Source organism: Zosterops lateralis (genome assembly GCF_965231275.1).
Source record: "Zosterops lateralis genome assembly, chromosome: 16".
Lineage (NCBI taxonomy): Eukaryota > Metazoa > Chordata > Aves > Passeriformes > Zosteropidae > Zosterops > Zosterops lateralis.
The window spans coordinates 12,815,157-12,842,990 of record NC_139776.1 but is presented as its reverse complement, the minus strand read 5'-3'; the positions used below and the strand labels follow the sequence as shown (position 1 = coordinate 12,842,990).

Here is a 27,834-nt window from a genome sequence, read left to right as displayed (position 1 = left end):
TGCCCGCAGCCCCGCGCCCGGCCGGGCCATGATGTCGTGTGCCGAGCTGCTGGCCGTGTGCCTGCTCTCGGCCGACCGCGGCCCCAGGCCCCACCGCCAGCCGCTGCCCATCTTCCACGACGTGAGTACCGCGCACTCCTGCCCGGCCCCGGGGCCGCCGTGCCCCCCTGGGCAGCTTTAGCGCGGGTGGGGAGAGCTCCTTCCCGGAGGAACCGGCCCCAGGGTGCGCCGGAGGCTCTGCGTCCCTGCCAGCCCCGAGCTGGGCATGGCCGTGATGAGTTAAATAACGGTGTCGTGTCCTTCTGCTGAGTGCCGGGCCCCTGGGTGGCTGGAGACAGCCCCCGCCTCATCCAGAGCCGCTGTCGTGACTCCCGGAGCGGGAGCTGTGTCTGGCAGGAGCGCTGCGGAGGCTTCCCCGGGGCTGTTCACAGCCATGGGATCCAACAGAGCGTTCCCTGCTGCAGCCCCGGTGCAGCCCTGTCCCCGCCCGCTCCCGGGATGGTGGAGGAGGATGCTCCTGCGGGCTGGAGGTCGCCCAGGCATCCTGTGGGCGGCACGGGGGAGTTGGAAATGCAGGTGGTGGCTGCCTTTGGGCTCAGGGATGCTGGCACGGTTCCTGCTGTCACATCGCGTCCCCTCCAGGCTGGGAGAGAGGCCGGGGCTCTGGGGAGGCAGGGTGACACAGGGCCAGTGACACAGCCCGGGCCGGAGCCACCGCTGGGCACCTCCTCCTGCTCCTCCTGTGCTCCCTGAGCCGGGTCGGGTGCACGGCCCCAAACCTCCCTGGTGAGCGAGCCCTGGCACTGCCATGGCACCGCTGAGCTCCAGTCCCCCTGTGTGCCAAGGAGAGGTGGGGACAGTGCTGCCCCTGCCCTGCCGCAGGGCTGAGGAGCAGAAAGCAGTGAGGGTTTAGGGTGAGGGCCGGTGTGCCCGGGCACCGGCACAGCCCAGCTGTCACCTCCCAGCTGTCACCTCCGTCTTGTCCCGATCCAGGCTCACCCCCGTGTCCCAGTCCATCCCAGAGAAGGGGACCAGCACATCTCGGGCGGCACTTTGGGAAAGTGAATGCCGCGTCTGGGCCGGTCCGACACCTCCTGGCCCGCCCAGGGAGGCGCTGGGAGCGCGGCTCTCTCGGCGGTGATGCTGCTCGCAGCTGCCAGCTGGGGGTCAGGGGCTCTCTGCTGCCGGGGGCTGGGGCTGCCAGCCTTCCAGCCAGCATCATTAACCGCACTAATTACTTGGCTGAGGGAAGGTTGGGCAGGAGAGGGCGGGTGGTGACAGCTGTGTTCAGCTCAGCCCCTCAGGGCACTCGTTGAGTCGCACATCCATCCCTCAGGGTGTCATTAAAGCAATTAAAATGGGAAATGTTAACAACGCTAGCAGCTGCTTTCCGGGTCCTGACGGCTTCTCTTCCTCTGCACTGAGACTGCTTTGCTCCCACCTTTGCTCCAGAGCTGGGCAGGGTGAGTTTAATCTCTGCACCTTTGGCTGTGGGCAGGTGCCCAGCCGCCCCCCGGGCTGCTCGGGGTGAGCATCCCCCGGCAGCAGGGCCGGAGCCCCGCCTGCCTCCCCGGAGCGCTGCCCACACCGATCCCGGTGACTGCTGCTTCCCTGGGACCTGCCTGCGCATCTCCTGCCTTTGGGAGAAGTGAGGAGGAGTAGGAGGAGGCTTTGCCCGAGACGCTTCGCTGCAGGCGCGGTACCAACCGCAGTGCTGCCATCGCCCTGTGCAGCATCTCGAGCCTCGGGGACATTTGTCCCTCAGGCTGGTGCCCAGGGCTTGCTCGCTGCCCTCCCGGGATACGGGAGCTCCGGGAAGGACGGCATTCTAGTGCCTGGCCGCAGCCTGCCTGAGCCTGCCGTGGGTGGATGAGAGCATTGTCCCCAGGGCAGCTGTCCCCTCCCTACAGCCGCCTGTCCCTGTCCCTGGCTGCCTGTCCTACAGCCCCGGCTGCTTCCAGACCTGCAGGCGGGGAGAAATCCTATAATGTCCTTCCTTCCCTCCCTCCCTCCCTCCTTCCTTCCCTCCCTCCCTCCTTCCTTCCTTCCCTCCCTCCTTCCTTCCTTCCCTCCCTCCCTCCTTCCCTCCCTCCCTCCCTCCCTCCTTCCTTCCCTCCCTCCCTCCCTCCTTCCTTCCTTCCTTCCTTCCTTCCTTCCTTCCTTCCTTCCTTCCTTCCTTCCTTCCTTCCTTCCTTCCTTCCTTCCTTCCTTCCTTCCTTCCTTCCTTCCTCCCTCCCTCCCTCCCTCCCTCCCTCCCTCCCTCCTTCCTTCCCTCCCTCCCTCCCTCCCTCCTTCCTTCCTTCCCTCCCTCCCTCCTTCCTTCCCTCCCTCCCTCCTTCCTTCCTTCCCTCCCTCCTTCCTTCCTTCCCTCCCTCCTTCCTTCCCTCCCTCCCTTCCTTCCTCCCTTCCTTCCTTCCTTCCTCCCTTCCTTCCTTCCTTCCTTCCTTCCTTCCTTCCTTCCTTCCTTCCTTCCTTCCTTCCTTCCTTCCTTCCTTCCTTCCTTCCTTCCTTCCTTCCTTCCTTCCTTCCTTCCTTCCTTCCTTCCTTCCTTCCTTCCTTCCTTCCTTCCTTCCCTCCCTCCCTCCCTCCCTCCCTCCCTCCGTGTGGGGCTCATCCCACAAACAAATGCTGTTTCAGCACCTCTTCCCTCAGTCCCGGTGAGGCTGCGGCTGCCCAAGGGCTGAGGGGAACATCCCGAGCTCCAGGCAGTGCCCCTGTGCCTGTGAGGCAAGAAAGGGATTGTTTGTAGGGCCCTCCAGCAGCCCACACAGACCTAATCCCACTCCCAGCCATTTCCCTGGCTCTGTCCCAGGGCTGCTGTCCTCACTGGGGACACCTGCCATGGCTGAGCGTGTGCCTGTGCCCGGGGAGGGGACAGATTGCCCTGTGCAGCATGGAAATGGCTCTGTGCTGGTTGTGCCGGGCTCACAGGGCTGGGCTGGCTGCAGGCAGTGCAGAGCTCTGCCATTCCAGGGGCTCTGGAGCAGACGTGGCCCTGCCTCGGGGGCACTCACAGCTCCCGGACTGTGCCACGATTATTTAGAGCTCCAGGCAGTGTCGTGTGTGCACTGGCTCACACTCACTGAGCCTTGTGTGTGAGGGAGAGGCATCATCCACTCTGTTTGCTGAGGCTCCTCCTGAGCCCAGGATGGGCTCACCCCGGGTTAGAGACCTCCTCAGCCCAGGGGATCTTCCCTGGAATTGTGTTTTCCCTCTGAGCCCACAGATAAACCCTGCTGAGCTAGGCCAGCCTCTGGATGGGGAATGTCTCCCTAATCTGCACTCAGTGCCCGGGTGACACTTGACTGTCTCTGGGATGAGCTAGGTGGCCTCTGTGACACCTGGAGCCACAGAGGTGTCATTACACGAGCCATGTGTCCCTCTGATGGCACAGAGCTCTGCAATGGAGCTTCTCCCTTGATGGAGGGTCCATGGCAGGGTGACACGGACATGTGGGTGCCTCTGTAGCCGTGAGACCCCACGAACAACCCGCTAGCCTGGAGAAAGCTTTGCTTTAAAATCCAGAGAAATCGCTGCTGTTGGGAGCTGCAGGTTCCCATCTCAGCCCTAAAGTGCCTCCAGCAGGTCCCTGGGGTGCTCAGGGGTGCCCTCCCCGCCCTCCTGCCCGGCAGGCCGCAATCCCAGCGGGATGGTGACACCTCACACCGCTCACACCTCCTCCTGCGGCAGCCTGGGGCAGGGGGGGCTCCCTTTGTTCAGAGGGGCATCCTCCAAGGAGCATCCTCCAAGAGCTGTCCCTGCTCCTGCTTTCGGTCCCGGAGAAGGACCCGGGGAGCTCCGGCACTAAAGAAGCCTCTGCCCGGCTGCACGCCAGAGGTTCAGGGGTTTCCCTGGGCAGGTCTCACTTTACCCCCGGGCAGTTTCTCGGGGAGGTGTCAGGGCTGGTCTCGGCGCGGGGCGGGAGGAGCCGGGGCAGCGCTGCCTCTGCCCGCACCCCCAGCGGGGCTGCTCCGGGGGCGGCCTGCGGGCAACAATAGACGACTTATGTCTCCTTCCCCGGCCCCTTTTCTTTCCTGATCTTTCTTCAGACCTGCAGATTTCTTCATCACCCAGGATGATATAAGGGACAGTTGCCACATAGGCAATTTTCTGTCGTTGGCTCCATTAGGATGTGCCAGACAAAACCTCGTATGTTTTGGTCTGGGAAAACATTTCCAGGCCTCGGAAGTGATGCTGTTCCTCACTGGCGTCAGCCCCAGACCTTCCAATAATTCCTGGTGAAACAGATCCCGGCGGGGCTGAGCAGCCCCAGCTTTCTCCTGGGTCATGGGCAGAGGCCTCGTGGTTGGGAATCCATTGAGACCCTGAGCTGGAGCAGCTCTCCAGCTGTGCCCTGTGGCAGAAGAGGTTACGGATTAATTAACTCATTAATAATTAATCCCAGTGTGTGTGCACGCCGAGGCGTTGCAGGAAGGGCTGTGCTGAGGGTGCTCACTTTGCTCAGGGCAGGGGCTGCTCCTCGGTGCAGGGGCTTCAGTGTTGGTGATGCACAAAGTGCTTCCTTACCGAGTGGGCTTATACCTAATGTTCTTTGGTTTAAATGGACTGAAAAATTAAACAGTTGCCATCACAAGGATGTAGCAAAGCCCTTTCTGCCTGGCCTCTGTGTTCTCTAAAAGGTGCTCGCTGTGAGTGCCGGGCTCGCTCGGCCAAGGGCTCAGTGCACTGGAGGTAAGAAATGGGTTTAATCATTGGCAAAGGGGAATTCCCTGCAGCAGCCTGTGCAGTGCCAACAGCTAGGGCTTCTCCACGGCTCCCTGAGCTCCTGGGGGTGATTTTCCGTGGTGCTGGGTGCTGCCTGGCTCACTGTTCAGCTGCCCTTGTGTCTCTGTCGCCACACTGAGCCCTGTTGTGTTTTGTCTTGCAGATTTTCCGGCGAGCCGACAAGAACGGTGAGTGCTTTGTTCCTGCTGCTGCCTCCCCCTCCCTGCCCGCCTCTGGCTGAAGCAGCGCGGCTCGTTCCCACTGGGAGGTTTGGCTGAAAGAGGGAGGGTGGGAAATGCTTTTCTGCTTCACCTGGATCCCAGAGCCTGGTCAGGGGGTGGGGAATGGGCTCCCCCAATTCCCCATCCATGCTCCAGGACACAGCCCCTTGCCAGCCCTCCCTGCCCAGGGGCTGTCAGGCTTCTGCTCAGCCCCTCACAGGGTTGGTTCTGTCTCCGTGCTCAGTCCGGGGTTTTACAGGTGCTCCCTGTTGGGTGATCCCGTTTCTGGGTGCCCTGGAGCCCCTGGAGCCCCTGGCATTTGGGAGTTAGGCTCTGCTACCCAGTTTTTAATCCAGTACCCATAAACAAAATCACAAGTGGTTTCCCTGAGCCTTCCCACACTCTGTTGGGCTCTTTTCCTTCACGGTAGCTTAGGAGATGCTTTTATTGCAGATCACAACACAGCCCAGGAGCTGAATCCTCCACAGAGAGGAAGGAAATAGCTCTTGAGTCAATGGAGAGCACTTTGATTCCATGAAAACCTGCTGCTGCCCTCACTGTGCTGTTCTTGGGCTGTCTGCATTTCTGAGAACACCGCAGTGGGGCCTTTTGGAGAGGGCTGGAATCCCAGTTTTTGCAGGGTTTTGGAGGGCTGCTCTCGGGGAGATGTGCAGTGATTGTCATGCAGAGCACGCCCCGCCGGCCCACGCCGCAGCCGGGCCGGGATGCTGCTTTCCGCAGATCTGTAATTATTCTTCCCTCTTATTCAACGCAGATGATGGGAAACTGTCATTCGAGGAGTTCAAGAACTATTTCTCCGATGGCATCCTGAGCTCGGAGGAGCTGTGGGAGTTGTTCAGCGGCATTGACAGGCGTCACTCAGAGTGAGTCCCGGGGGCTCGGGGGACGCGCGAGGAGCTGCCGGGAGAGGAGGATGCTCGGGGGCGGGTGTGATCAATAGTCGGGGTGAGACAAACCCACCCCTTGCCACACGCAGGTGTTCAAACCCATGGCACGCCAGCCCTGGTGCTGAGAGCACTCAGGCACTTGGAGAGCAGCCACGGGATTTACTGCAGCTCCAGAGGGAGAGAGAGAGCACTGCAAATGCCATTCTTGTGGTCTGGAAAATGTACTCCAGGAACACCCGGCCCGTGGAGCAGGCTGTGTGTGTCTGCAGGAGCCTGTGCTGGTGTGGGGACAGGGCACAGATGGTGCAAAGGCACAGACTTGGCCACTGCTGACTCAGGGAACTGCTTTTCACTTACATAAGAGCTGCTTTCCACCACGAGTAGGCCTGGTGTGTGTGCTGGGGAATTTAGGCCAGCTACATGTTAAAAAAAGAAAGCCCCAAAGAGCAGGAGCAGGAATTGGGTTTAGCTCTGGTCTCCTCATGAGAGGTGTTATCCAGAGGAGTCTGTTTGGCTCGGCTGGGATTCTCATCCCAGTTTTTTGAGTGTTTTTGGCCTCTCTGAAGTCTCTGTGCCCAGCTGGTTGCTGTGGGTGAGTCTGTCCTGGCCCTGGGAGGAACTGAGTGCTGCTGAGTTGCATGGCTGGGCTCTGTCCAAACATTGGGGTGCTGCTGGAGGACAAGGGGCTGCAGCTTCTTCCCAGTCTGGGGGGCAGGTTTGGCTTCCCCAGCATCTCCTGCACCTCTGACACCCTTGATCAGGGTGCACGTCCCTGCCAGGGTGAGGATATTTGGGGCAGCCTGAGCTGCAGATGCTGGTCCCAGGGCTTTGCAGGGAGCCAGGGCAGTGGCACAGATGCCCCTGGTCACACTGAGATGCCAACAGCCACCAAACGCCATCAGCAGCAGATGCCCAGTGTCTTCACCCACTCAGGACTGGGGCAGGGGAATGATGGACTCCCAGTGCTGCTGGAGCTGGGTTTAGTTCCCACTGCAGAGAAATGGGCAGGGCAGCCTTGTGCTGCTTTCCCTAGAGCCTGCCAGTTGGGCTTGTGGATGTGGGCAGCAGGAGGTGTCTCCTGAAAACACCTCTGTCTCTTGGGCTGTGATCCCAGGGAGCTGCCACTGAGTGTTCCCTTCCTTCTGGAAATGCTCCTTTCCTCTTGCTCCATTTTGGGGTGATCCTGGAGTCACAACACCCCTGCAAAACACAGGGTGCAGCAGAGCTGGGAGCTTTAACCCAGCTCAAGACTGACCAGGGAGAGTCTCTTGCCCTCAGGTGGGGCTTGTTCCATGGTCTGGAGCAGCTGAGGAGGCCTGACTGGGCTGTGCTGCCCCCACAGCTCATTAGCTAAGGAGGGTGCTGTGGCTGTGACAACGTGGCAATGGCAGCAGCCAGCTGGTGACATCTGTCAGCAGGGCATGAGTACTGGGTCTTTGTTCTCTTCCTGCTGGTTCCAAATTCCTGCCCTCAGTGGTTTCAGCAAATGTAGGGAACATGGGGTTTGGGGTGTGCAGGATTTGGTGTCGTATGAGGTCTGTGCTGGTGTCCTGCTGTCCCAAAATTTGCTGGCCAAAATTTGCTGCCAGATTGAAGAGTATTACCAAGCTGGAAAGCAGCTCCAAGCTCTCCAGGCAGATCTGGTGTGCTGCTTTTGTGTCTCCAAGCTTTTGTGATGATGGGAAGGTGTCACCCTTAGTCCAGCAGGGGGTTTGGGACTGTGCTGGCCGTGTCTAGGCTGGAATTTGTGTTTCCTGATCCCTGCCAGCCTGACCCGAGGAGGGGCAGTGGCAGAGACCCCCATGCCCAGGCCCCCTCTGTGTCCAGCACTGCCCAGAGCCATCCTGACCCTCACCCAGCCCTGAACCTGCAGCTTCTTCCCTGGGCCCCAGAGCTGCCAGCTGGGAACATGAATATTTCAGAGGTCTCCCACAGTTCTTGTTCTCCTTCCAGAGAGCCCCATGCTCTCCTCTCACCCCCTCACCCCTCTGGCTCTCAGGGGAAACCCTGGGCTGTGCCTCACACCCCTCTGCTGGGGTCACTTCAGATCCTGCATCTCCACATGGGGCTGGTTTTGTTCTGCATTTCAGAAAATGGTTCCCTTTTGGCATAAAGTGTCCCCTCACTTTAGGTCTGTGACATTTAGAAGTTTATGTTGAAAGCAAATTCAGCTCTGGATGGCAGCTGGTACAACAGCAGGTCCATGGGTTTTTTTGGATGGTCCAGAGCTCCACACCAGCTCCAGTAAGGTTCATCTTCCTGGAAAAAAGAGCATTTTCATCCTCTGAAATGTCTGGGTGAGAAGAGGCTGATGTTTTTGGAGGTATGAGAGCTCCACAGCTGTATCCAGAATTGCAGGGGTTTAATGCCTGCACAGGGAAGTGCTATTTGAATTTTACTTGGCCTGTCCTGCACCTGTTGGGGAAATTTAGAAAAGCTAATGTCTGGAAAATCCATCTTTTCATGAGAGTGTTCAGGAATTGGGTGCAGGTTGCTCAGAGCCTTTGACCTGGAGCCACAAGGGGTGGAAATTCTGAACTGGTGCCTCTTAAAGTCTCTCAAATAAATAACCTCAAGCCTGTGATTGTCTGGAAGAAGGGATTTGAGTGAATTCCCTCCCTTCTCTTTACTCAGAGACTCAGAGCTGCAGCATCTGCCAGTCCCTGATGATGGAGAGTGACTGAAACACTCTGTCACATGGAAAAGGTTTGGAAACCAGATCTGTGATGGCAGTGGAGGTTCCCATCATGATAAATGATGGGGACACATCTCCTTTTCTGCAGCTGATTGCTGTTTTCTTGCATAAATTCCAGGCACATTCTGACAAAATCCCAACAACATAATGATGACAAGATCCTCCATCATCAGTTCAGGCTTAATTACAGTTAATCAGTGGTTTGAGCACAGTCAAAATACAGCTCTGGGAAATGTGGAGAGTCTCAGGAGGAGTGCTTTGGAGCAGAGGATGGCTCTTCTCTTGGAGTGGGACTGGCAGAGGGGAGCAGAGGAAAGCCTGCTGCCCCTGGCAGCCCTGTGGGATGGTCAGGGTTTGGTGTGCACATTCTGCCTGGGAGCTCCACCCGTTTTTTTGGTGTGAATTACTTCTGGTAGGATGAGAATGGCCCCAGCAGCCCTGGGGTTTGCCTGCTGTGCTCTGTCCTGCCCCTGCCTGTGCCCCGGGGCTGCTGCAGGCTCTGGGGCATGGGGAGAGGTTCCATCAGGGCTGCTGATGGAGCAGGATCAGGGAGGGAAGGGAGCAGATCTTCCCCTAGACACTTCCCAGAGGGATGACTTTTGCCACAAGGTATCATTGACTGGTTCAGTGTTCAGTGGTTTAGTGATTGATTAGCTAACATTTCTCTTTCAGCAGCAAACAGCTGAGCTACAAAGAGTTATCAATAACCTTAGAAGCCACATGGTGGGAGTTGATGGCAGCTCTTTGTCACACCTTGCTGGAGCCGAGCTGGGAACTGGCAGTGGGGTTGAGCTGGTGGCTCCTGCTGAAACCAGTCTCAGCCCCAGGTGCTCACTGGGACCAGTGCAAAGCCTGGGTAATGTGTGCATGAGGTGTCCACATCCCCTCTTTGGTGACTTTTACCCTTCTCTGAGCTGGGAGCCAGTGTTTCCCTGCAGTGCCAGCTCTGGGGCAGCTCTGACAGGCTGTGCTGGGGATGCTGCAGTGCCAGGGCTCTTGCAGCACTGCAGCAGCTCTGCAGGCTCCAGGCAGCTGCCAGAAATAAAGAGGAAAAGTTCTCCTTTTTCCAATGTCCCCTGGTGCTCCAAAGCTCAGGGTCCCTGTCCAGCAGAGCTGCCCAGAGCTGGGATCAGCAAAGTTGGAGGGAGTGGAGCTGGCAGAGAGAGGGGCTGTGGCTTTGCAGGTTTATCTGTATTGAGTCTCGAGGGAAACAGGATATTTTATCCACTTCAGAAGGTGCCTGCAGTGCCAAGTCAGTGCGCAGAGCCCTGCCCAAATCAGCTCCTGTGTGTTTAAAATAGTTGAGCTGAATCCCAGCCTGTCTGCTGCCTGCAGAGCCCCAGATGCACCTACAGAACAGAGTCTGCAGTCCCCCTGCCCTGCCCCTGCCAGCCCTCACACCAAAATATTCCCATGCTTTGAACCTCTGCCTGCTGCTAAAGTGCTCTCAGTGGAAGCCCAGAAGGAAGTGAGAGACAGAAACCAGCCTTTGATGTCTCGGGAAAAGCTGTAGGATGATTTTGCCTTAATTATTTCACCCTAAATGGCATTTTGGACACTTCACACACTGCCCTCTAATTTTACATGGGGGTGTTTTTGTCCCTTTGCCCTGTGAGCAGTGTCAGAGCGGGGGACAGGCTGATGTGGCCATGGTTTGCCACCCCCTGGGCAGCAGCATTGCAGCATTCCTTGTGCTTGGAGCCTGGTAAACTCCAGGTACTGGCAATCCCTCCATGTGCGACAGCACTTAAACACTTAAAAAACACTTTAAAAGCTCTCTTCGGGGCTCTCTTCCACTTTCCCAGTCAGGATTAAAAATAGTTGTAATCATCTGGGGGATTTTGAGGCAGCAGAATGCCTTGAGCATTCATTGATTTGAATAAATGACATCCTGGGGTCTGTCCCTGCAGGCTCTGTGTGATGCTGGGCATTGAGCAGCTCTGCCTCCATGCCTTTGGCTGCCTGGGCAGATCCAACAGCACCATGCAGACCCATCCCAAAAGCTGGGGCTGGTTTTGAACATTTCTTTCTCCCTGTCCACCCCAGCAGCACCTTCAGCAGCCACAGGAGGGACCTGCAAGGGATGCCAGGGTGGATCCTGCAGTGCAGTGCTCTCGGTAGTGACAAGGGTGAGGGTCTGGCCCCTGCCACCAGGTTTTTGGAGCCAGATCCCTGCTTTAGTGGCCTTCAGGGCAGCTCTGGAATGCTGTGGTGTCATCCAGCCCCCTGGGAGCCTGCAGACACCCCCACATCTCCCGGGCTCCGAGGGAGGGAAGAGGAGGAGCTGGAGGGGGCAGAGGGGAGAGCAGGGGTCTGGTGCCACGGGGAGCACTGGGCTGAGGTCAGGGATGAACAAGAAGGGAGCCCTGGCTGGATGTTTCCCACCCTTGGGGGAAGAGGTTGGGTTGAAGAAGCAGCTGCAGGGCTCAGAAATGGGGCTGCCAACCCAGCTGGCCAGTGTGGGCTGTGGGCCACCTCCATCCCAACCCCACCCTGTTGTCACAGATGCTCTCCCAGCACACTCCAGCTCCAGGAGGTGTTGGTGGAGCAGATTTTCCTACTCCTTCAGTCCTGGGTGCTGCAGGGGCTGGGAATGGCTCCTGAGCTGTGCAGCTCCTCATTTTTCTAATGCAGCTTCTGAAAACACACGAACAAGCAGTAAATCCACCGGGACTCAAGGCCAGCCCCAAACCCCTGCTCAGCACCACTGTGCCCCCACCAGCCCCACTGTCTAACCAGAGCTTTTTGGTGTTTCTTGCAGCAACGTGGACACAGAGAAGCTGTGTGGTAAGTCAGGGATGTTCCTGCCCTGGAGAATTCCCCTCCCCGGTGTGTGTGGTGGGGTTTGTGTGTGACCTGGGCAGGGCTGGGGGACATCCAGGGTCCCTGTGGCTACATCCCAGCACAGAGGTGCTTTTCCCAGGGGGAGAGGGAAGCACTTTTCATCTCAGTCCAAGTGGGAGAATGATTCTGGAAAGCAGCTCTGGGTTTTGTGGGGAGCAGGAGCAGGGCAGGCAGGGATGGAGGTGCTCAGGAGCCTGACCACGGTGTTCTGTCCCGCTCCAGATTATTTCTCGGCGTACCTGGGGGAATACAGGAATGTGCTCTCCGCCCTGGAAACCCTCAACGCCGCGGTGCTGGCAGCCATGGACAAAACCAAGCTGGTAAGGACAGCACCAGGGGAGGGCTGCAGGGCGCCTGGGTGGGAAATTGGAGCCGTGCTGAGCTCAGCTGCTGGTGGTGTGAAATTTGGGGCTGGGAGGCAGCAAACCCATCAAATCAAGGGCGTGCTTGTGTTGTCTGCATGTACAGGCAGTGCTGCAGCCACACAGCCGGGAGGGTGGGGAGCCAAGCCCGGGGAGGGGAAGGGCAAATCCAAAGCTTTTGTGCTCTGGAGACATCATCTCCCCCTGGCAGGGCTCTGGCAGCGGCTGTTCCAGCAGCTCCCTGCAGGGTCCTGCCCACGGACACTTTGGGAGCATCACTGAGAGCCCGTGTTGAGTTCCGGGCCAAACCCAGGTGTTTCCAGCCGGCAGGGTGGCTCACAGTGAGCCCGGCAGGGCCGGTGCTGCTCCGGACAGAGCCCAGCACGGGCTGTGTGTGCTCACAGTGCTGGCTGCAGAACGGGGCAGGAGCTACTCTGGGGCTGCTGCTGCAATTCCTGCCCTTCCAGCCTGCTGCACAGCTCATTCCTGCCCCACTGCTCTCCCACAGCCTGTGCTGATTTTGGAGCAGTTTGGAGGCTGCAGATCAGGGCAAGCTCCAAGCCCCAGCTGTGCTGGGCATAAAGCCCGTCTTTATCCCGTCGGGAGAAAGGGAAAGGCAGAGCTGGAAGGGCCCTGCTCAGGGACCAGTGGCCCCTTTTGCACCTGAGAAGGATCAAAGGGCTCAGCTGTGTGCTCGGGCTGGTGCTGAGCCAGGGGAAGACCTTTCTTTGCCTTGGATGCTTTGGTGGAAACAGATGAGGGGCATCATCCCTGTGAACACTCCTCTGACCTCTTGGTGAGACAGAGAAGAGAAGGGGGACCAGTCCCACACTCATCAGAGAGGGGTTTGTGCCTCTGTAGGGTCAGCCCCTCTCTGAGTTTTCCTTTAGCCAGAGCCAGCCACAGCAGTGTCTCCCTGTACATGTGGAAATTTCATGCCAGGAGAGGGAATCTCCTAAAAATGCATTTTCTCATTGGTTCAGGTCCCTGGCCCCACTCACAGTTATTAAATACAAGTCCAGAGGGAGAGGAGGAATCCTCTCCAGAGAGTTGTGCTTTATTTCAGTTCCTTTCTGTTCTGTTTTTTGGGTAATGGATGTGTGTAGTCATGTATTTCTCCAAAGGGCAGCACAGTCACTATCTGCTCCAGTGTAAGGATTTCACTCCCTCCACAGCTTCTGCTGCCACTAGTGTTCTCTGGAAAAGAGGAGCAGGTTTTTCCTGTTGAAGCAAATTTTGATGGACTCATTTCTCCACCTGTTTGGATCTGCCCAGAGCCAGGGCAGTGCAGTGTTCCCAGCACTGCTCTCACCCAGGAGGGCTCTGTGCTGCTCAGGGGCTCTGGTCCCAGCCCTGATGTGCCCCAGTGCAGATATTGATCCTCCTGGGAATGTTTTCCCTGCACTTCTTTGTTGTGCTGGGCTCTGATCTGGGACAAGGCAGGGGTGGGCAGGGCTCCTGCAGAGCTGTGGGATTCCTGTCACTGCTGCAGGCTGCCAGAGATGATGGATGCTGCATTCCTACCTGCTGGGACCTGAATGTGTTCCCACACTTGTATTTCCGGAGTGGGACTCGAGCTTGAGTTATGATGGGATTGGTGGGCTGGATTTTAGCCAAAGCTCACACCTCTGTGAGCCTCTGAGATGTCCCACATTACACCTGCCCCTCAATTCTTTTGGTTCAGACACCTATCTGAGGTCTGAGAGCCCCACTGCGGCAGAGAGAGCACCCTCATGGGAGAACCAGATGAATTTTCATCCCGGGGATCTGGTAAAAAAACTGGAAGAGCCCTGCTGGAGGATCTGCAGGCCCCGCCTGTTCTTGCCAGGCTGTATTTACAAGGACTTTGCCTGACTCTGGTCCAGGCTGGCAGGAGGAAGGAGAAGGAGGAGATCTCTGCCTTGAGCTGTGTCCCAGCACAGCATCTCTCGGTTAGGGCATGATCCATCTCCAGTAGTTCCTCACTGCTGCAGCCCCAGGGCTGCTCAGCCCTGCATCCCCCAGGGAGCACAGCTGGAAGTGTGGGAATGAGCAGGAGAACAGACACAGAGCCTGGGCAGCTTGTAGGGAACTGCTCAGACCACACCAGGGAGCCACAGCCAGGAGAGAAAAAAGGAAATCAAGGCTCAGAGGGAATGTGCTGTGGGTGTATTTGGGAGCTGTGGTTTGAGGCAGTGCTGCCAAAAGCCTTTTTGGGATGGGATATTCCCAGCTGTGTGCATGTCACTGCGGGCCAGAATACCTGGCAGGGATCACTGGGCTGTGTCCCAGCTGTCTCCTGGCTGGCAGCTCCTCCATCTGCTCCCATGCTCCCTGTCAGGAGAAACCCTGGCATAAAGTGTGGGAAGAGCAAGCTGGCTGTGTCCTGTGTGCCTGCAGGTACTGCAGGGAGCTCTGTGTGTGTGAGCAGCCAACCTGTCAGGGTTGTTTTTATGGATCTACAGGTCAGCAGGAGGAAACCAAACCATTAGGGGTTCCCATGCCTCCATCCTTCCTCACTGGACTGCTAGGAACATGCTGAAGAAAATATGCTTTGTAAAGAGGAGAGGGTTTTCCCACCACATTCTGTCATTCCCACTTATTTGTAAAATATAACTTGATAGCTGTGCTGTAGTGTGCTAATTACACCTTATTTTGTGGCTGAACTTCGTGTTTGCAATATAATTGCATCAGAGTGGGAAGTGAACAGTGGAAACGCCTCAGAAAACAGCCTGATGTTTCTCACAGGGGGTCTGTAGGCTAAAATCTTTCCATTCTCCAGTGTGCAAACACTGCAAACCCTCACATAAATACCTCTCCAAGCCTGGCAGCCTTATTTATCCTTTGACAGGAATTGTGTGGCCACCCATTCCATTCTGTCCTGGGGTTAACTATCATCATAAGAAACCCATAAAACCCCTCAAAGGCAGAATTACAGCAGCTCTTGGCAACTTGGTGATTTTCATCTGGGTAAACCGAGCTGAAAATACCAGTGCATGACCAAAATTCCTTGTCTTGTGCTTGCTGAGTTATTTCCTTTGTGACTCCCAGCCAAGGGGCTTTGCCATGAGTAGAAAATGCTGTGCTTGGTGAGTTTATTGAACCTCTGCTAACAGAGCGTTTGACATCTGTGCAACATCTGATGAGAAGATTTTGAGGTTTTGCCCCAAAAGGAGGAGTTCTTTCTCTCCCCTGGCATGAAATTTTCCAAATTGATGCTGAAAAGTGAGGCAGTGTTTGGAGCTCTCCTGAGGGATGGTTATTTCCATCCCTGTCTCCAGCACATTCCCCTGGGTGCTGTGTTTGATGAGGCAGGAGGCAGCTGGCAGTGCTGCCGTGTCCTCAGGGGACCCTCAGGAGCTCAGTCCCCTCCAGCACAGCATGTCCTGGGCTGGCACTGGGGTTTTGGGGGCTGCCAGCCCACACTGCTGCCTGTGCCTGTGTGTTTGGGGTGTAGGGACTGCCCTGGGGGAGCTGTGGGGCTCAGGACAGGCTGAATGGGGTTGGTGAGAGCAGCTCTGCTCCTGCCATAAAACTCCATCCATGGGGGACGTGAGGCTTGGGCCAGTCAGGATGGAAGCTGAGAGGATGGGGAGTGCTGGGAGGCAGGGCTGGGGCTTCTCCCAGAAGGTGGCCCTGGGAAGGGGAGTGATGTGCCTGGGGAGAGGCCTCCAAGCCCCAGGCAAGCGGAAGTGTCCTTGTGCCCAGGCTGTGGCAGGGCTGGAGGACACCTCAGGGATGGGAGCACAGCTCCTGTGCCTGCCTGCTGGAGGAAGGGCCCTCGGTGGTGCCAGAGGGGTGACAGTGTTTGGATTTGGATTTTGGGCAGTGAAAGGTGAAAGGGACTGTGCAGGGCTGTGTGTGGGTGAATAATGTCCCTGCTGTGCCCCCCTGGGGACTCACTCACTGCAGTGTGTCCTGGGGACACAGTTGGGGTGTCTCCTGTTCCCCCTCACCCAGGGAAGGAGTCCAGGCTGGCAGGAGCTGGGCAGGCACAGAGAGGCAGTGCTGGCAGGGATTTCAGTGCCTGCACAGCCTGGGATGAGGAGGGGAAGGGTGGGCAGGGATCCCCAGCCCTGAGCTCTCCTGTTCTGGGGCTGTGGGCAAGGAAGGCTTTGTGGGACGCTTGGCTGGGAGAGGCTGGAGATGCAGAGCTGGAACTCAGTTTGCTGTGACTGCATCTTGTCAGTTTTGCTGCCATCCTCTTCCTGAGGCAGGAAAATTAGGTTCTTTTTCCAGCAGGGATGAAAGCCCCCATCCCCCTCACCCCTGGTGCTGGGGAGGGCTGTGACCATCTTTTGCTGACTCCAGCATGAGCCCAGAGCCTGGGGGATGAGCATCCTTCCCTTCCCTTCCCTTCCCTTCCCTTCCCTTCCCTTCCCTTCCCTTCCCTTCCCTTCCCTTCCCTTCCCTTCCCTTCCCTTCCCTTCCCTTCCCTTCCCTTCCCTTCCCTTCCCTTCCCTTCCCTTCCCTTCCCTTCCCTTCCCTTCCCTTCCCTTCCCTTCCCTTCCCTTCCCTTCCCTTCCCTTCCCTTCCCTTCCCTTCCCTTCCCTTCCCTTCCCTTCCCTTCCCTTCCCATCAGACCCAGCTCCTGGGCTGGTGTCATGCAGCAACCACAAAACCATGAGTGGCTCAGGACTGTCCCCACTGTTCCCTTTGTCTGATACCAGCAGTGGAAGGGTTACAACACAGTCCTTCTGTGCAGAGCTTCTGGAATTCCAGATCCTCAGCGTGCTGGAGAGAAACGCAGCAGGAATTGGAAATATTTGACCCCAGTAATGGGGTGGCATTGCTGGCCATTGTTTGGGACATGGTTCATGGAGCCTGGGGGGTGAGGGCAGCCCGGCCCGGGGTGCTCAGCCCTGGGTCACACGAGGACACCGCGGGGAGGGCAGGGATGCTGCTCCAGCCTGTCTCCCTGTCTTGTCGAGGAAAGGGACAGCCCTCTCCTGGTGGATGCTCCTGGGGAGCGACCAGCCCTCCTGCATCATGTAGAGAGTCTCCTTCCTCGACCTCCCCCTGCAGGTCCTGTCTGTCAGCGCTCACGGGGACATGCTGTGGTTTCTGTGTCCCTGGAGGAGCTGGCACGGGGCTGGCCATGGGGACAGGCGTGTGCTGTGACAGCTGGGCTGTGCTCCCCAGCTGCTGCCTTCACAACCTCTGATCCCTTTCTGATCATCTGTCGAGCCGAGGCAGTTCAGCGAGGCAGCAGCAGGGGAGAAAATACCTGTTCAGGGAGCTGGATCTGCTCCCTGAAGCACCAAACGACTTTTAGACCACAATTACAAGGAGTGAATGCAGTTCCCTCCTTTTCAGCTCATCTTCCTCCTCCAGTGCTGACCGGTTCCAGTGGCAGGATGAGGAATCACTTCCTGCAGTAAGTGCCTGCAGCCCAGGTGCTGCACGGACCTTCCCTTGCTCAGCTCCTTCCTCCCACACTTGTGGCTCCCCTTGGGAATCCTGCAGTGCTGACAGCTGGAGAAGGTCCCTTCCTCACCCTGGAAGCTGTATTCCCAGTTGGAAAATGCAGCCTGGAGCATTAGGATTGACTGAATGGACCCAGAGCAGACAGTCAGCATGGCCTGGATCCCCAGCATGAGCCCCAATTGTTTTCCAGCCTGATGGGACACACCCTTGTCAGGGTAGGAAATAACCTGGAGTGTCAGTGAGAAGCACTTTGTTTCTTCTGGGGCACTTTAATTGGCTTTGCACCCCTTCAGCAGCAGCAGCAGCAGCACAGGAGCCACTCTGTCAGTGCTGCTGCAGCTGTGCCCGGAGCAAGGCCGTGTTCAGTCACTGCTCCTGCAGAGTGACACAGTGGGATGGATGGATGGATGGATGGATGGATGGATGGATGGATGGATGGATGGATGGATGGATGGATGGTTGCCACCTCTCTACTGGAACTTGGTGTGCACATACTGTGGCCCGTGCTCCTGGTACTCATCCCGTGTCATCCAGGCGTGCCGGAAGGAAGTGAGGGAGGCTGCCATGGAGCCCCCGGCCCAGGCTGCCGTGCCCCTCTTGGGGTTGGCCAGGACCTCGATGTGCACACCCGCCCCCTGGAACAGGGCGTTCAGCTCCAAGCACATCCTCTCGGGAAAGCCGGGGAACATGGAGGAGCCTCCTGAGAGCACGATGTTGCCCAGCATGTTCCTCCTGAGGGGCTCGGGCAGCGTGTGCAGGCTCTGCCCGGCCAGCTGGTGCAGGCCGGGGCAGCTGTGCTGCAGCAGCTCGGGCCGGAACAGCGGCTCGGGGCAGCAGAACCGCTCCTTGCCCAGGGTGATCCAGCGCCCGTCGGGGGTCTGGAACCGGGCCGGCTGCTGGGAGCCCTTCTCCCGGAGGTCCCCCTCGTAGTCCAAGGACACGTAGCAGTATTGCTCCTTCAGCTGCGTCAGCACCCTCTTGGTGAGGGCCTGCGGCAGCCAGGGCTCGGCGGGCCCGTCCCGCAGCAGGCGCTGCAGGTGGCGGGACAGGTGGTCCCCGGCCAGCCCCAGGCAGCGGGTGCCCCGCCTCAGGCTCTGCCCCTCACGGACCGGCGTGACGTGCGACATGGCGGCGCCGGCCTCCACCGCCAGCCCGGTCACCCGGCCGTGCGCGCACAGCGACAGGAACCCGCTGTTGGCCACATGCAGCGCCGGCACCCTGAAGCTCTCGAACAGCACCTCGGCCGCCTTCTCCCGGCCGCTGGCGGGGCAGGACGGGGACTCGGCCAGCAGCACCGGGTGCTCCTCGGGGACCACGCGGAGGCAGCAGCACAGCAGGTGGCTCCACAGCACCTTCATGGCGTCCCAGTCCTCCACCACGCCGTACCTGAGCGGGTAGGAGCGGGGGGCCGCGCCCGGGCCGCCCGAGGCCGGGGAGTGGTGCCAGGAGTGCACCAGCACCGTCCTCAGCACGCACTGCGGCTGCTCCTGCCCCGCCAGCCCGCCCCGCGTGAAGCGGCTGCCGCTGTCAATGACCACGGCGGGTTTCAGCATGGCTGGCGCCCCGCAGCGACACCGGGCACCCAGGAACAGCCTGCGGGAACGGGGGCGGTTCTGTGAGGGCACACCGGGCCCGGACTCCTGCTCAGCCCCCCTGGGGACAGCAGGGGCTGCTCTGCAGGTGTCCGGGTGTGTCACACCTGCTGGCTCCTCGCTCCCTGTCCCACTGTCCGTCCCGCCTTGGGTACCCTGTCTCCATCCCCTGGAGGGTTTCCAACCGTGCAAAAATAGAACTTCAGGTGGTTTTGAGAAAGCAAGTGAAAACTGGACAGGAAAGTTGAGTGGTTGGACCAAATCTTGGGCTGTGTCTGAAGGAGAGGGGCCAGAAAGTCAAAGGAGGTGACTGTCCTCCTCTGCTCTGCCCTTCTGAGACCCCGTTTGGAACATTGTGCACAGTTCTGGTGTCCCCAGCCTAAAAGGGGCCTGGAACTGTTGGAGCAAGTCTAGAGGAGGCCACAGAGGTGCCAAGGGCACTGGAGCACCCTCCCTCTGGAAACAGGCTGAGAAAATTTGGGCTCTTGAGGCTGGAGAAGAAAAGGTTGTGTGGAGACCTCCCAGCACCCTTCCAGTGTGTGAAGGGGCTACAGGGGAGCAGGAGAGGAACCTTCCTCAGGAATTGCAGTGACAGGACAAGGGGGAATGGGATCAAACTGAAAGGGAAATTTATGTTGGATATTAACAAGAAGGTCTTTACTGTAAGGGTGGGGAGCTCTGGCTGCCCCTGGATCCCTGGCAGTGTCCAAGGCCAGGTTGGACACTGGGGCTTGGAGCAGCCTGGGACAGTGGAAGGTGTCCCTGCCCATGGCAAGGGGGGGATTGGAACTGGATGATCTCCAAGGTCCATTCCAATCCCTTAACATCCCAGGATTCTCTGAGTGCTGCTGAGCCTCTAGGACACGGAGAGGAGCTGAGAGGATCTGTGATCCCAGCTGACAGAGAAAGGAAGGAGTTTGGGCTGCCTCTCTCTGTGTCCAGGCACTTCCCTGGCTCTCTGTGCCCCCCAGACCTCCTCCTGTGGCATGGTGTGTCTCTTACCCATTCTTTGGGCACCCTCCAGGCCAGGTGACTCTTTTGTTCTCCTCAAAGCTTCTCACATGCCCCTCTGGATGTGTTTTTACCCTCAGTGTAGGCACACATCAGAAATTCATCAGGGAATCTCCCGTGGAAGCAGACAGGCCTTGCACTGGGCACAGAGGACACAAAGCCCCTGGCCTGGGCCTGCCAGTGGTACAGGGGACCCTGGAAGGAGCTGCCAGCACCCAGGGGCCACCACAGGCTCCCAGCCTTGTCTGCAAACCCTGGTGTGAGCAGAGCAGTGTGTGAGGTGGGGACTCAAGGGATGATGTGCCAGCCCTGGAGCCCTCCCTGGAGCTAGGAGCTGTCCCTGAGAGTGACCTTTACCTTGTGGCTTGTGTCCATCTGCCCTCCTGCACGGCTCCTGGCACTGACAGTGCTGGGGCCAGGGCTGGCACTGCTGGGCCCAGGGTGCCCATGGAACCATGGCTGCATTCCCTGCTGTGATCTCACAGGCACTGCACCCCGGGGGTTCTTCTGCCCCACAGCGTCACTTCTGCCCTAAAGCATCACTTTGGGTGATAATTAAAATTGGATTGAAATCCATCCTATTTGGTTTTATTTAAGGGACAGCTTCTTCCTTCCAGGTGTGGTTGTGCTGCCTCTGCACACAGAGCCAGACCTGACAGGTGCTCTCCCCTCTCCCTCAGAGGTACGAGACCTCCTCCAAGATGGAGCAGTTCCTGACGCGGTTCCTGCTGCGGGAAACCATGCACCAGCTGCAGTCCCTGCAGGCGTCCCTCGAGTGCGCCGTGGACACGGTGGAGGAGCAGGCGGGACGGGAGAGGTACGGGCTGGGATGTGCTGCTCCCCTGTCCCCAGCCCCGCCCCTCACTGGGAGGGACAGCCGGGAGTGAAACCGGCCCTTTCCCAGCCCAGTGTGGAGCTGACACCTCTAGGAATGACTTCAACCCCTCCTTGTGCTTTGTTTTTTTATTCCAGAAAGGAGATCAAGAAACCGGAGACTTCTGTTGGGCTGAGGTCAGGGAGGAGGTGTGGGCGCAGGGGACAGAAGAACGTCTGCCTGTACCCAACAGACCCCTACTCTGGGATGCTGACAACAGGTACTTGCTGCTCCTCGGGTTGGTTGTGTCCTGCTGGAGCCTGGAGGGGGGTGGGACCAGCACAGCATCACGCAATCAGTAAAGTGGGAAAAGGTTTTTCAAAATTGAGTCCAATCCATTCCCCCACCACTACCATGTCCCCAAGTGCCACATCTCCAGCAGCACTGGGCTGAATGTGGTGCTGGTGAGAGCAGCTCTGCTCCTGCCATAAACTCACATCCAAGGATGTGAGGCTTAGGCCATTCAGGTGGAAGCTGTGGGCAGTCAGAGCTTCTCCAGGATGGAGCCTGGAGCATCTCACCCAGATTCCAGCTGGAGCCTCTGTGGGATGTTGTATTTCTCAGGCAGTAGAAAAAAAAAGATCAATTTTTTTTTTATTAAATCAGAGGTTTAGAAGATTTTGTGGGTTTTGGGTCTTGAGCAAGCTTTGGCCATGACAAAACTGAGCTGGTTTTGGGTGACACCTCTGTGCTCTTTGCCCTGCAGGTGTTTGTGTGGAGGACAACAGCCAGTGGATGGCTCAGATCAACAGGCTCCAGCAGCTGATTGAGAAGCTGGAGTACAAGGTGTGTGCTCAGGGGGGTGCTGGGGCTGCCCCACTCCTGGGCACAGCCAGATCAGTGCTGGGACCCCCAACCCCAAGCCAGCAGCCCCCCTCTTCAGCCCTGGCATTGTCACAGAGCTGCACCCATGCCCTGGCCCCAGCCCTGTGTCTGCAGAGCTCTGCTGGCCCTCTCCTGCCCTCCCTGGGCTGCTGACCAGTCATTCTGGCCCCACTGACCCCACAGATGAGCAGAGCACAGCCCTGCCCTCCCCCAGGCACCACAGGGATGTCCCTGGAGCAGTGCCCAGCTGTCCCCTGGGGCCGTGCCTCTCCTGTTGCAGAGCTGTCCCAGTAACGCTGGTTTTTGGTTTTTCCCCGGTGGTACCACAGAGCCCTCGCCTGGAGCCGCTCAAGGAGGAAGCCATGTGCAAAGGACAGGATGCAGTAAGTCCCTGTCCCTGTCCCTGTGGTTGCAGGTGGCCCCTGTCACACGCTGCCCCTGTGATTGTGCCCTGCTGATGGAGCAGGGTGGGGTTCAGGGCTGTGGGACCATTCTCAGGACAAGTGCAGCTCCCTCCTGTCCCTCCAGCCCCGGGCAGTGCCCACAGCCAGCCCGGAGGAAGGCAGCCCTCTGCTTGTGAGAGCCCCAATCATCCAGGAGGGCTCTGAGTGCCCCCAGGCCCAGCTGGAGGGGTCCCCAAGCCCCTTTCTGCTAGGGGAACTGCAAAAAACCCAAAGTAAGACCTCCCATTGTGGGATGGAGCAGCTCCTGTTGGTGTGGTCCTGGTAAAGACAGCCTGTCCGGGGGGGAAGAAGCCGCTGGGTGTCCCCGTTGTCCCCAGCACGGCAGGGGGAGCAGGGAGGGCAGGAGGGGACATCCCTGACGCCTTGCTGTCCCTCGGCAGCACATCCTGGTGGCCAAGAGGCAGATCTCGGTGGCCACGAGCAGCATCGAGGAGTTCCGGCAGGCGTTCCGCTCCTACACCGAGGGCACGGCCGGGCACAGCAGCTGCCTGCAGTAAGTGGGGAGCCCTGGGGCTGCTTTGAGGGGTGGCTCCCCGTAAACGGGGGTTTAACACTCTTGGGGGACACAAGGGTTTGTGTGGGGTGTTCTGTGCACTGGCCAGGGCTGGGGTGGGCTCTGGCAGGCAGGATGAGTGTCAGGGCTGCGGCGGTGTGCCCGCAGGGGATGTCCCCGTCCCACCTGCTGCAGGTGTTCCCGGGATGAAGCAGTGCCTGGGGAGGGTTTGGCAGCAGGAGTGGCTGTGGCGTGTTCCTGCAAGCGAATGCACGAGCTCCTCCAGCACTGAAGGGCTCGAGAGAATGGAAAGGTCAAGGGCAGAGCTCCTGCCGAGCACTGATTTATGGAGAGCCTGTGGGAAGCTTCCCCCGGGTGAGGCCAAGGCTGCCCCAGAGCCCTGCTGTGCCTGCAGGGACATGGCAGTGCCAGCCCGGCCCCGATGGCACAGCTGCTCCCCTCCCGTCTCCCACGGGACACTCCAGGCCACTTCCAGCAGGGAATGTTCGTGCTGTTCCCGTTTCAAGTGTCCTTTTCCAGCTCTTCACTTTCAACAGCACAAATTGGCGTTTTCAGACCAAACAAAAGGAAGATGCTCGCTGTGACATGTGCGGTGGAGAGAACGGGAGGCTTTTTCTTTGGAATCGATGGGTTTTTAGTCATCGGGGCTATTTGTGGAGAGAGCGGGGTGGAGTTGCCGGGCTGGCTCTCCATGTGAGCGGGGAGCTGGAGCCGAGCCCGGGGACACTCCTAGGCCTGGGGCCCTCCAGGGAACCGCAGAGCCCCGTGTGGGAGTGGGGACACAGCTCAGAGCTGCTGGGTGACACACTGTGCTGTCCCCCGGGGCTTGGCCCCCTCCTGCAGCAGCTGCAGGAAAGGCTGGTGCTCAGCTGGAAGTGCTGCTGCTGCAGCCCTGCACAGCTGCTCCCCTGGCCCTGCACCCCGGGCACTGCACTGTCACCCTGCTGCCTCCCCACGGCCCGGGCAGCCCCTGCCTTTCCTGGGCAGGAGGGAGTGTGGGAAGCATCACTTTGGGGGCAGAGAGCTGTGGGATTGTGTTGTGAGCTCAGCTGCTGCCCCTGTGCCCCAGTGTCCCCTCGTGTGAAGGGTGACAGTGACACACCTGCTCCAGGGGGCTGGCAGGATGAGCTGTGTCAGTGCCATGGAGGGGTAAGAAATAATAAAACACAGAATGTGCTCCTGGGGAGCAGCAAAGAGCAGTGAAAGAGCTGAAAAGCTCCTCTGCCACCCAGACACAGGAGCTGTGGCAGGGTTTGGGATCCTCTGGAGCTGTGAGACATTTGAGTTCAGGATTCTGTGGAGCTGTGAGGCAGGATTTGGGTTTGGGATCCCCTGGAGCTGTGAGGCAGGATTTGGGTTCCGGATCCTGTGGAGCTGTGAGGCAGGATTTGGGTTCAGGATCCTGTGGACCTGTGAGGCAGGATTTGGGTTCAGGATCCTCTGGAGCTGTGAGGCAGGATTTGGGTTCAGGATCCTCTGGAGCTGTGAGGCAGGATTTGGGTTCAGGATCCTCTGGAGTTGTGAGGCAGGATTTGGGTTCAGGATCCTCTGGAGTTGTGAAGCAGGATTTGGGTTCAGGATCCTCTGGAGCTGTTCACACACCGTGAATGCACCCAGGCTGTGCTTTGGGATCCTGTGGTGAGGCTGATGTGCACAGCAGGGCCCTGCTGTCCCAGGCTGCTGGGCACACGTGGCCAGGCCCTGCTCAGGGTCCCTCTGTCCCCACAGTGTGTCTGCCTGCAAGCTGACGGACGAGGCCTGCTTCATCCTGTACGAGTTCTGGCAGGACGTGACCTCGTGGAGAAGGTGGGCAGTGTCCATGTGTGGGGCTGGGGGCTCAGAGGGGCTGCCCACTGCTCCCTGTCCTTGCCCAGCCTGTCCCACTGCTCTGCCCTGTGTGCCCGGGGCCATTTGCAGCTCTCAGGGGTGAACACCCTGATAAAGGATTTGGGGAGCAGGGGCTGGTGCTGAGGGTGCAGAGGCTGCCCTGTCCCTGTGTGTGGGCAGGGGGTCCTGGCACCACATCCCCCTGAGCCTACATCCTGTTTTACAGCCACTTGCAGTCCAGCTGCAGCAAGACTTTCCAGCAGTCCATCCTCAGCCTGCTGGAGTCCCCGGAGCTGCTGACCACCATGCTCTTCCCAGGTGAGGGGAGCCTCAGGCCTGCTCTGGGTGTGCTGGAGCAGGGCAGGAACAGGCACTGCAGCTCCCTGCAGAGCAGAAGATTGGTTTGGGGTGACCTAAATGGGGTTTTTCAAGGCAGGATGAGACCTGTTGTCCCCAGCAGGTTTGGCTGTGTAAGCTGGGGCCTGTCTCCTGCCCAAGGGTGCTCTCCAGTGGGGACAGCCAAGAGCAGGGACACTGCCTGGGTAGCAGATAAGCTGAGTTCTGTCCCAGATACACCTGGTGCCTCGTTTTGTTTTCCACCTGAGCCCTGACCCTGCTCTGCAGAGCCCTGACCCTGCTCTGCAAAGCCCTAGTGCTCCAGGGTCAGTGCCAGGGGCTGCAGGCAGGGTCACAGCCCAGTGCTGGGCAGGGGGAGGCCAGCACAGGGAACGTGCACATCCCCACAGTGCCAAGAGCAATGGGACCAGCTGTGGGAACTGGGAACCCAGTTAAACCCAGTTTGCTTTCAGGGATCACTTCAGAGTCTTGTTAAATATTAGTCCATAAAACAGGCATTAATTTGGACTGAACCCTGTGCTGCTGGTGCTGCTCCCAACTTATTAGCCCCACTGCCCACATTCCCAGTGCTCTCCTGCAGAAGCTGCCTCAGGTCCAGGGGATCAGCTCTCTCCAGACCATGCCATGGCCACACTCCCTGCCCAGGGTGGGGCTGAGTGCTTTAGAGGCAGGGGTCCAGTCCCCCATCTCTGCCACCCCAAATCCACATTCCCAGTTTCACAGTGCCCTCACCCCCCTGCTTTCCCTCTCTTCCCAGCTTCCTGGTGGATCATGAACAACAACTGACCCGGGGCAGCCGTCTCCAGGACACCATCAGCATGCGGGAGGATGTGGAGCCCTGGGCACAGCCACCACCTTTGTCACCTCCCTGTCCCTCCATTCCCTCCTGTGGCCAGCGGGGGCTGCCTGCCCTCGGCCCTGCCAGTGTTTTGCTCCTTTGCTCTTTTCATGTTAATTTATTTATTTATCCTGCTCCTAAGAGAGTGTCTGAGCTGCCTGGGGGAGCCGTATGTGGGGGTGGCAGCCTGGGGGAACACTGGGCTGGTGCTGCCAGGAGCCCTCAGCTCCTCTTCCTCCTGGAGGAAGGGATGGGCAGGGGGACATGGCCCTGGCCAGCTGTGACATCCTGCCCAGGGAGCCAGGTGGCCTGAAATGGATTGTGAGGAGTGTTTTATAGGGAAAAAAAATGTTTCATTAAGTACTTCTGGCAAGGTGCACCTGATCACACCCTGCCACGCTGGCAGCAAGTGCTGTGGCTTTGAGCCTGGCTTTGTGCCCCACCAGCTGTGCCCATGGCTGAGCCTGGCCCCAGCACATCTCACTCCCAGGAAGGCCACAGTGGCTCCAATCTCTGGCACATCCTGCTCCCAGGAAAGCCCACAGTGGCTCTAGTCCCTACTGCTTCCCCAGTTCCCATAAACCAGCACTGGGCAGTGGTGCCAGAGGCTGGAGCTGAGTTAATGGGGACGGGTCTGGGCTGGGGGGCACTAAATGAGAGGGGAAGGCTGGAGCAGATTCCACCTGCTCCAGGGGTGGCACTGGAGGCTTCCTTGGTGCTGCAGCAACAGATCCTCTGTTGAGCTGGGAAAAACTGCATTGTCACAGCCAGTGTGGAGGGAGTAGGAAGGGACAGGGGGCAGGAGGGACACCAGCCACCCTCCTGGCACAAAAAAACATCAGCCTTGTGCCCCTGCCTGTCCTCAACAGGGGTGTGGCACTGTGGGTGCCTGCTCCCCCAATCCTCACTCACCCAGGACCTGCTAACACCCCCAACCTCTTCTCCCACTCCCTGTGGATGCTGCTCCAGCAGACCTTAATTTGAGTGTTTTGCCCCCAGTCCCTGGATGCAGTCAGTAAATCTCTGCCTGAAGGGGCAGTGGGTGCAGCTCCATCCTGGGGACCCCTCACACACTCTGTGCTGGATGAGTCTGACACAGTGTCACCCCTGCCCCAGGGGGTGACAGCCCAGGAGGGGTCACTGGGGTTTAGGGCTCTTGTTTTGCTCCAGCAGAAGCTGCCTGGGTTTGGGGTGACCTGGCTGAAGCAGCCTGCAGAGATGGGATCAGGGAAGCTCCTGGTTGGAGGAACAGCAGCAGCTGCTGCCAGCCCAGCTGGGCCCTGTCAGAGCCCAGGGCAGGCTCAGGACCCAAACCCCAATGCCCCTCCCAGGGATGGGGTGGCAGAGCCTGTTCCTGTTCCCATGAGGACCCATCCTCCAAGCACCAAGTTGTTTACTTGATGACCAACAGCTGCTGCTTTCCCTGGCCACAGGCAGGATGTGCTGTGATCATGGGGCAGCAGAAGAGGCTCAGCCCCGTGCACGGGCAGCTGCTGGGCCCAGAGCCACATTCCTGCCCCTGGCAGTAACAAACAGGGGATCCAGGGATGTGCTGCAGCCACAGCAGCACCGTGGCCATCAGGAAGGGATGAGCTATGCCAGGGCAAAGCCAGGGTGGGTTAGAGAGGGGCACCCAGGGCAGCCACAGAGGCAGAGCTGCAGCAGGAACTGGTTTGGGATTCCTGAGCTGCCTCCCCAGCCCCATGTGGGGTTTACCCCTCAGTTTTGGGTTTCTTCATCACTGGATTAATGTTTGCAGCAGCCTGGAGACCAAAATCCTCAGCTTAAGCCAAGGTGTGGGCAGGGGGCAGCCCTGGGGGACAGAGGACTGGTAGTGGCAGCCAGCTGTGATAGCACCCTGCAGGCTGCTCTGTGCTCACATAAAAAAAAGATCAGCTAAAAAAAGCTCAGAGAACAACACAGTGAACTATAAACTCAAAGAAATCACTGAGGATAGGGCTGAACTTCAGCTCTGCCTGCACTTGCTCCCAGGCTTTGCCCACAGCATCACCATCACAGGGGAGGCAATTTTTGTCCCTAGAAGTCCCATGGCCAAGGCCAAGTTGTGACAGCATTCCCCAAAAACCCCAAGAGCTTCCTGAGCACTGCTGAAAACCTCTGCCCCTTCCCAGAGAGAAGGGGGAGCTGGAGGATGAATATAGTCTTTTTATTGACTACTTTTGAGTAGAACAAACTAAATACATCTGTAACAGTTTGGGTTCCTTTATACAGGACATTAAATAAGTTATGCACAGGAATGAAGTAACAAATTTCTATTACAGAATTAAATGTCAAAAAAAAAAAAAATAGAAACCTCAACCCAATGTCTCCCCACACCCCAAGTTCACATTTATCATTTCAACTTTTAAAA

The 27,834-nt window shown here is 58.4% G+C and overlaps 2 protein-coding genes across 2 annotated transcripts; one reads left to right on the top strand and one right to left on the bottom strand.

The window, feature by feature from the left end:
- Positions 1–28: 28 nt before the first annotated feature.
- On the top strand, positions 29–27,797 carry NECAB3 (N-terminal EF-hand calcium binding protein 3; the record flags this gene model as incomplete). Its single annotated transcript, XM_083873073.1, has 13 exons — positions 29–121; positions 4,889–4,913; positions 5,722–5,830; positions 11,311–11,336; positions 11,616–11,713; positions 20,445–20,581; positions 20,737–20,858; positions 21,345–21,424; positions 21,793–21,846; positions 22,308–22,420; positions 24,170–24,247; positions 24,495–24,586; positions 25,383–27,797. 13 exons carry the CDS (start codon positions 29–31, stop codon positions 25,409–25,411), a joined length of 1,056 nt encoding a protein of 351 aa, XP_083729199.1. The 3' UTR covers positions 25,412–27,797.
- Positions 17,632–18,714, bottom strand: ACTL10 (actin like 10; the record flags this gene model as incomplete). Its single annotated transcript, XM_083873072.1, has 1 exon — positions 17,632–18,714. One exon carries the CDS (start codon positions 18,712–18,714, stop codon positions 17,632–17,634), a length of 1,083 nt encoding a protein of 360 aa, XP_083729198.1.
- Positions 27,798–27,834: the final 37 nt, after the last annotated feature.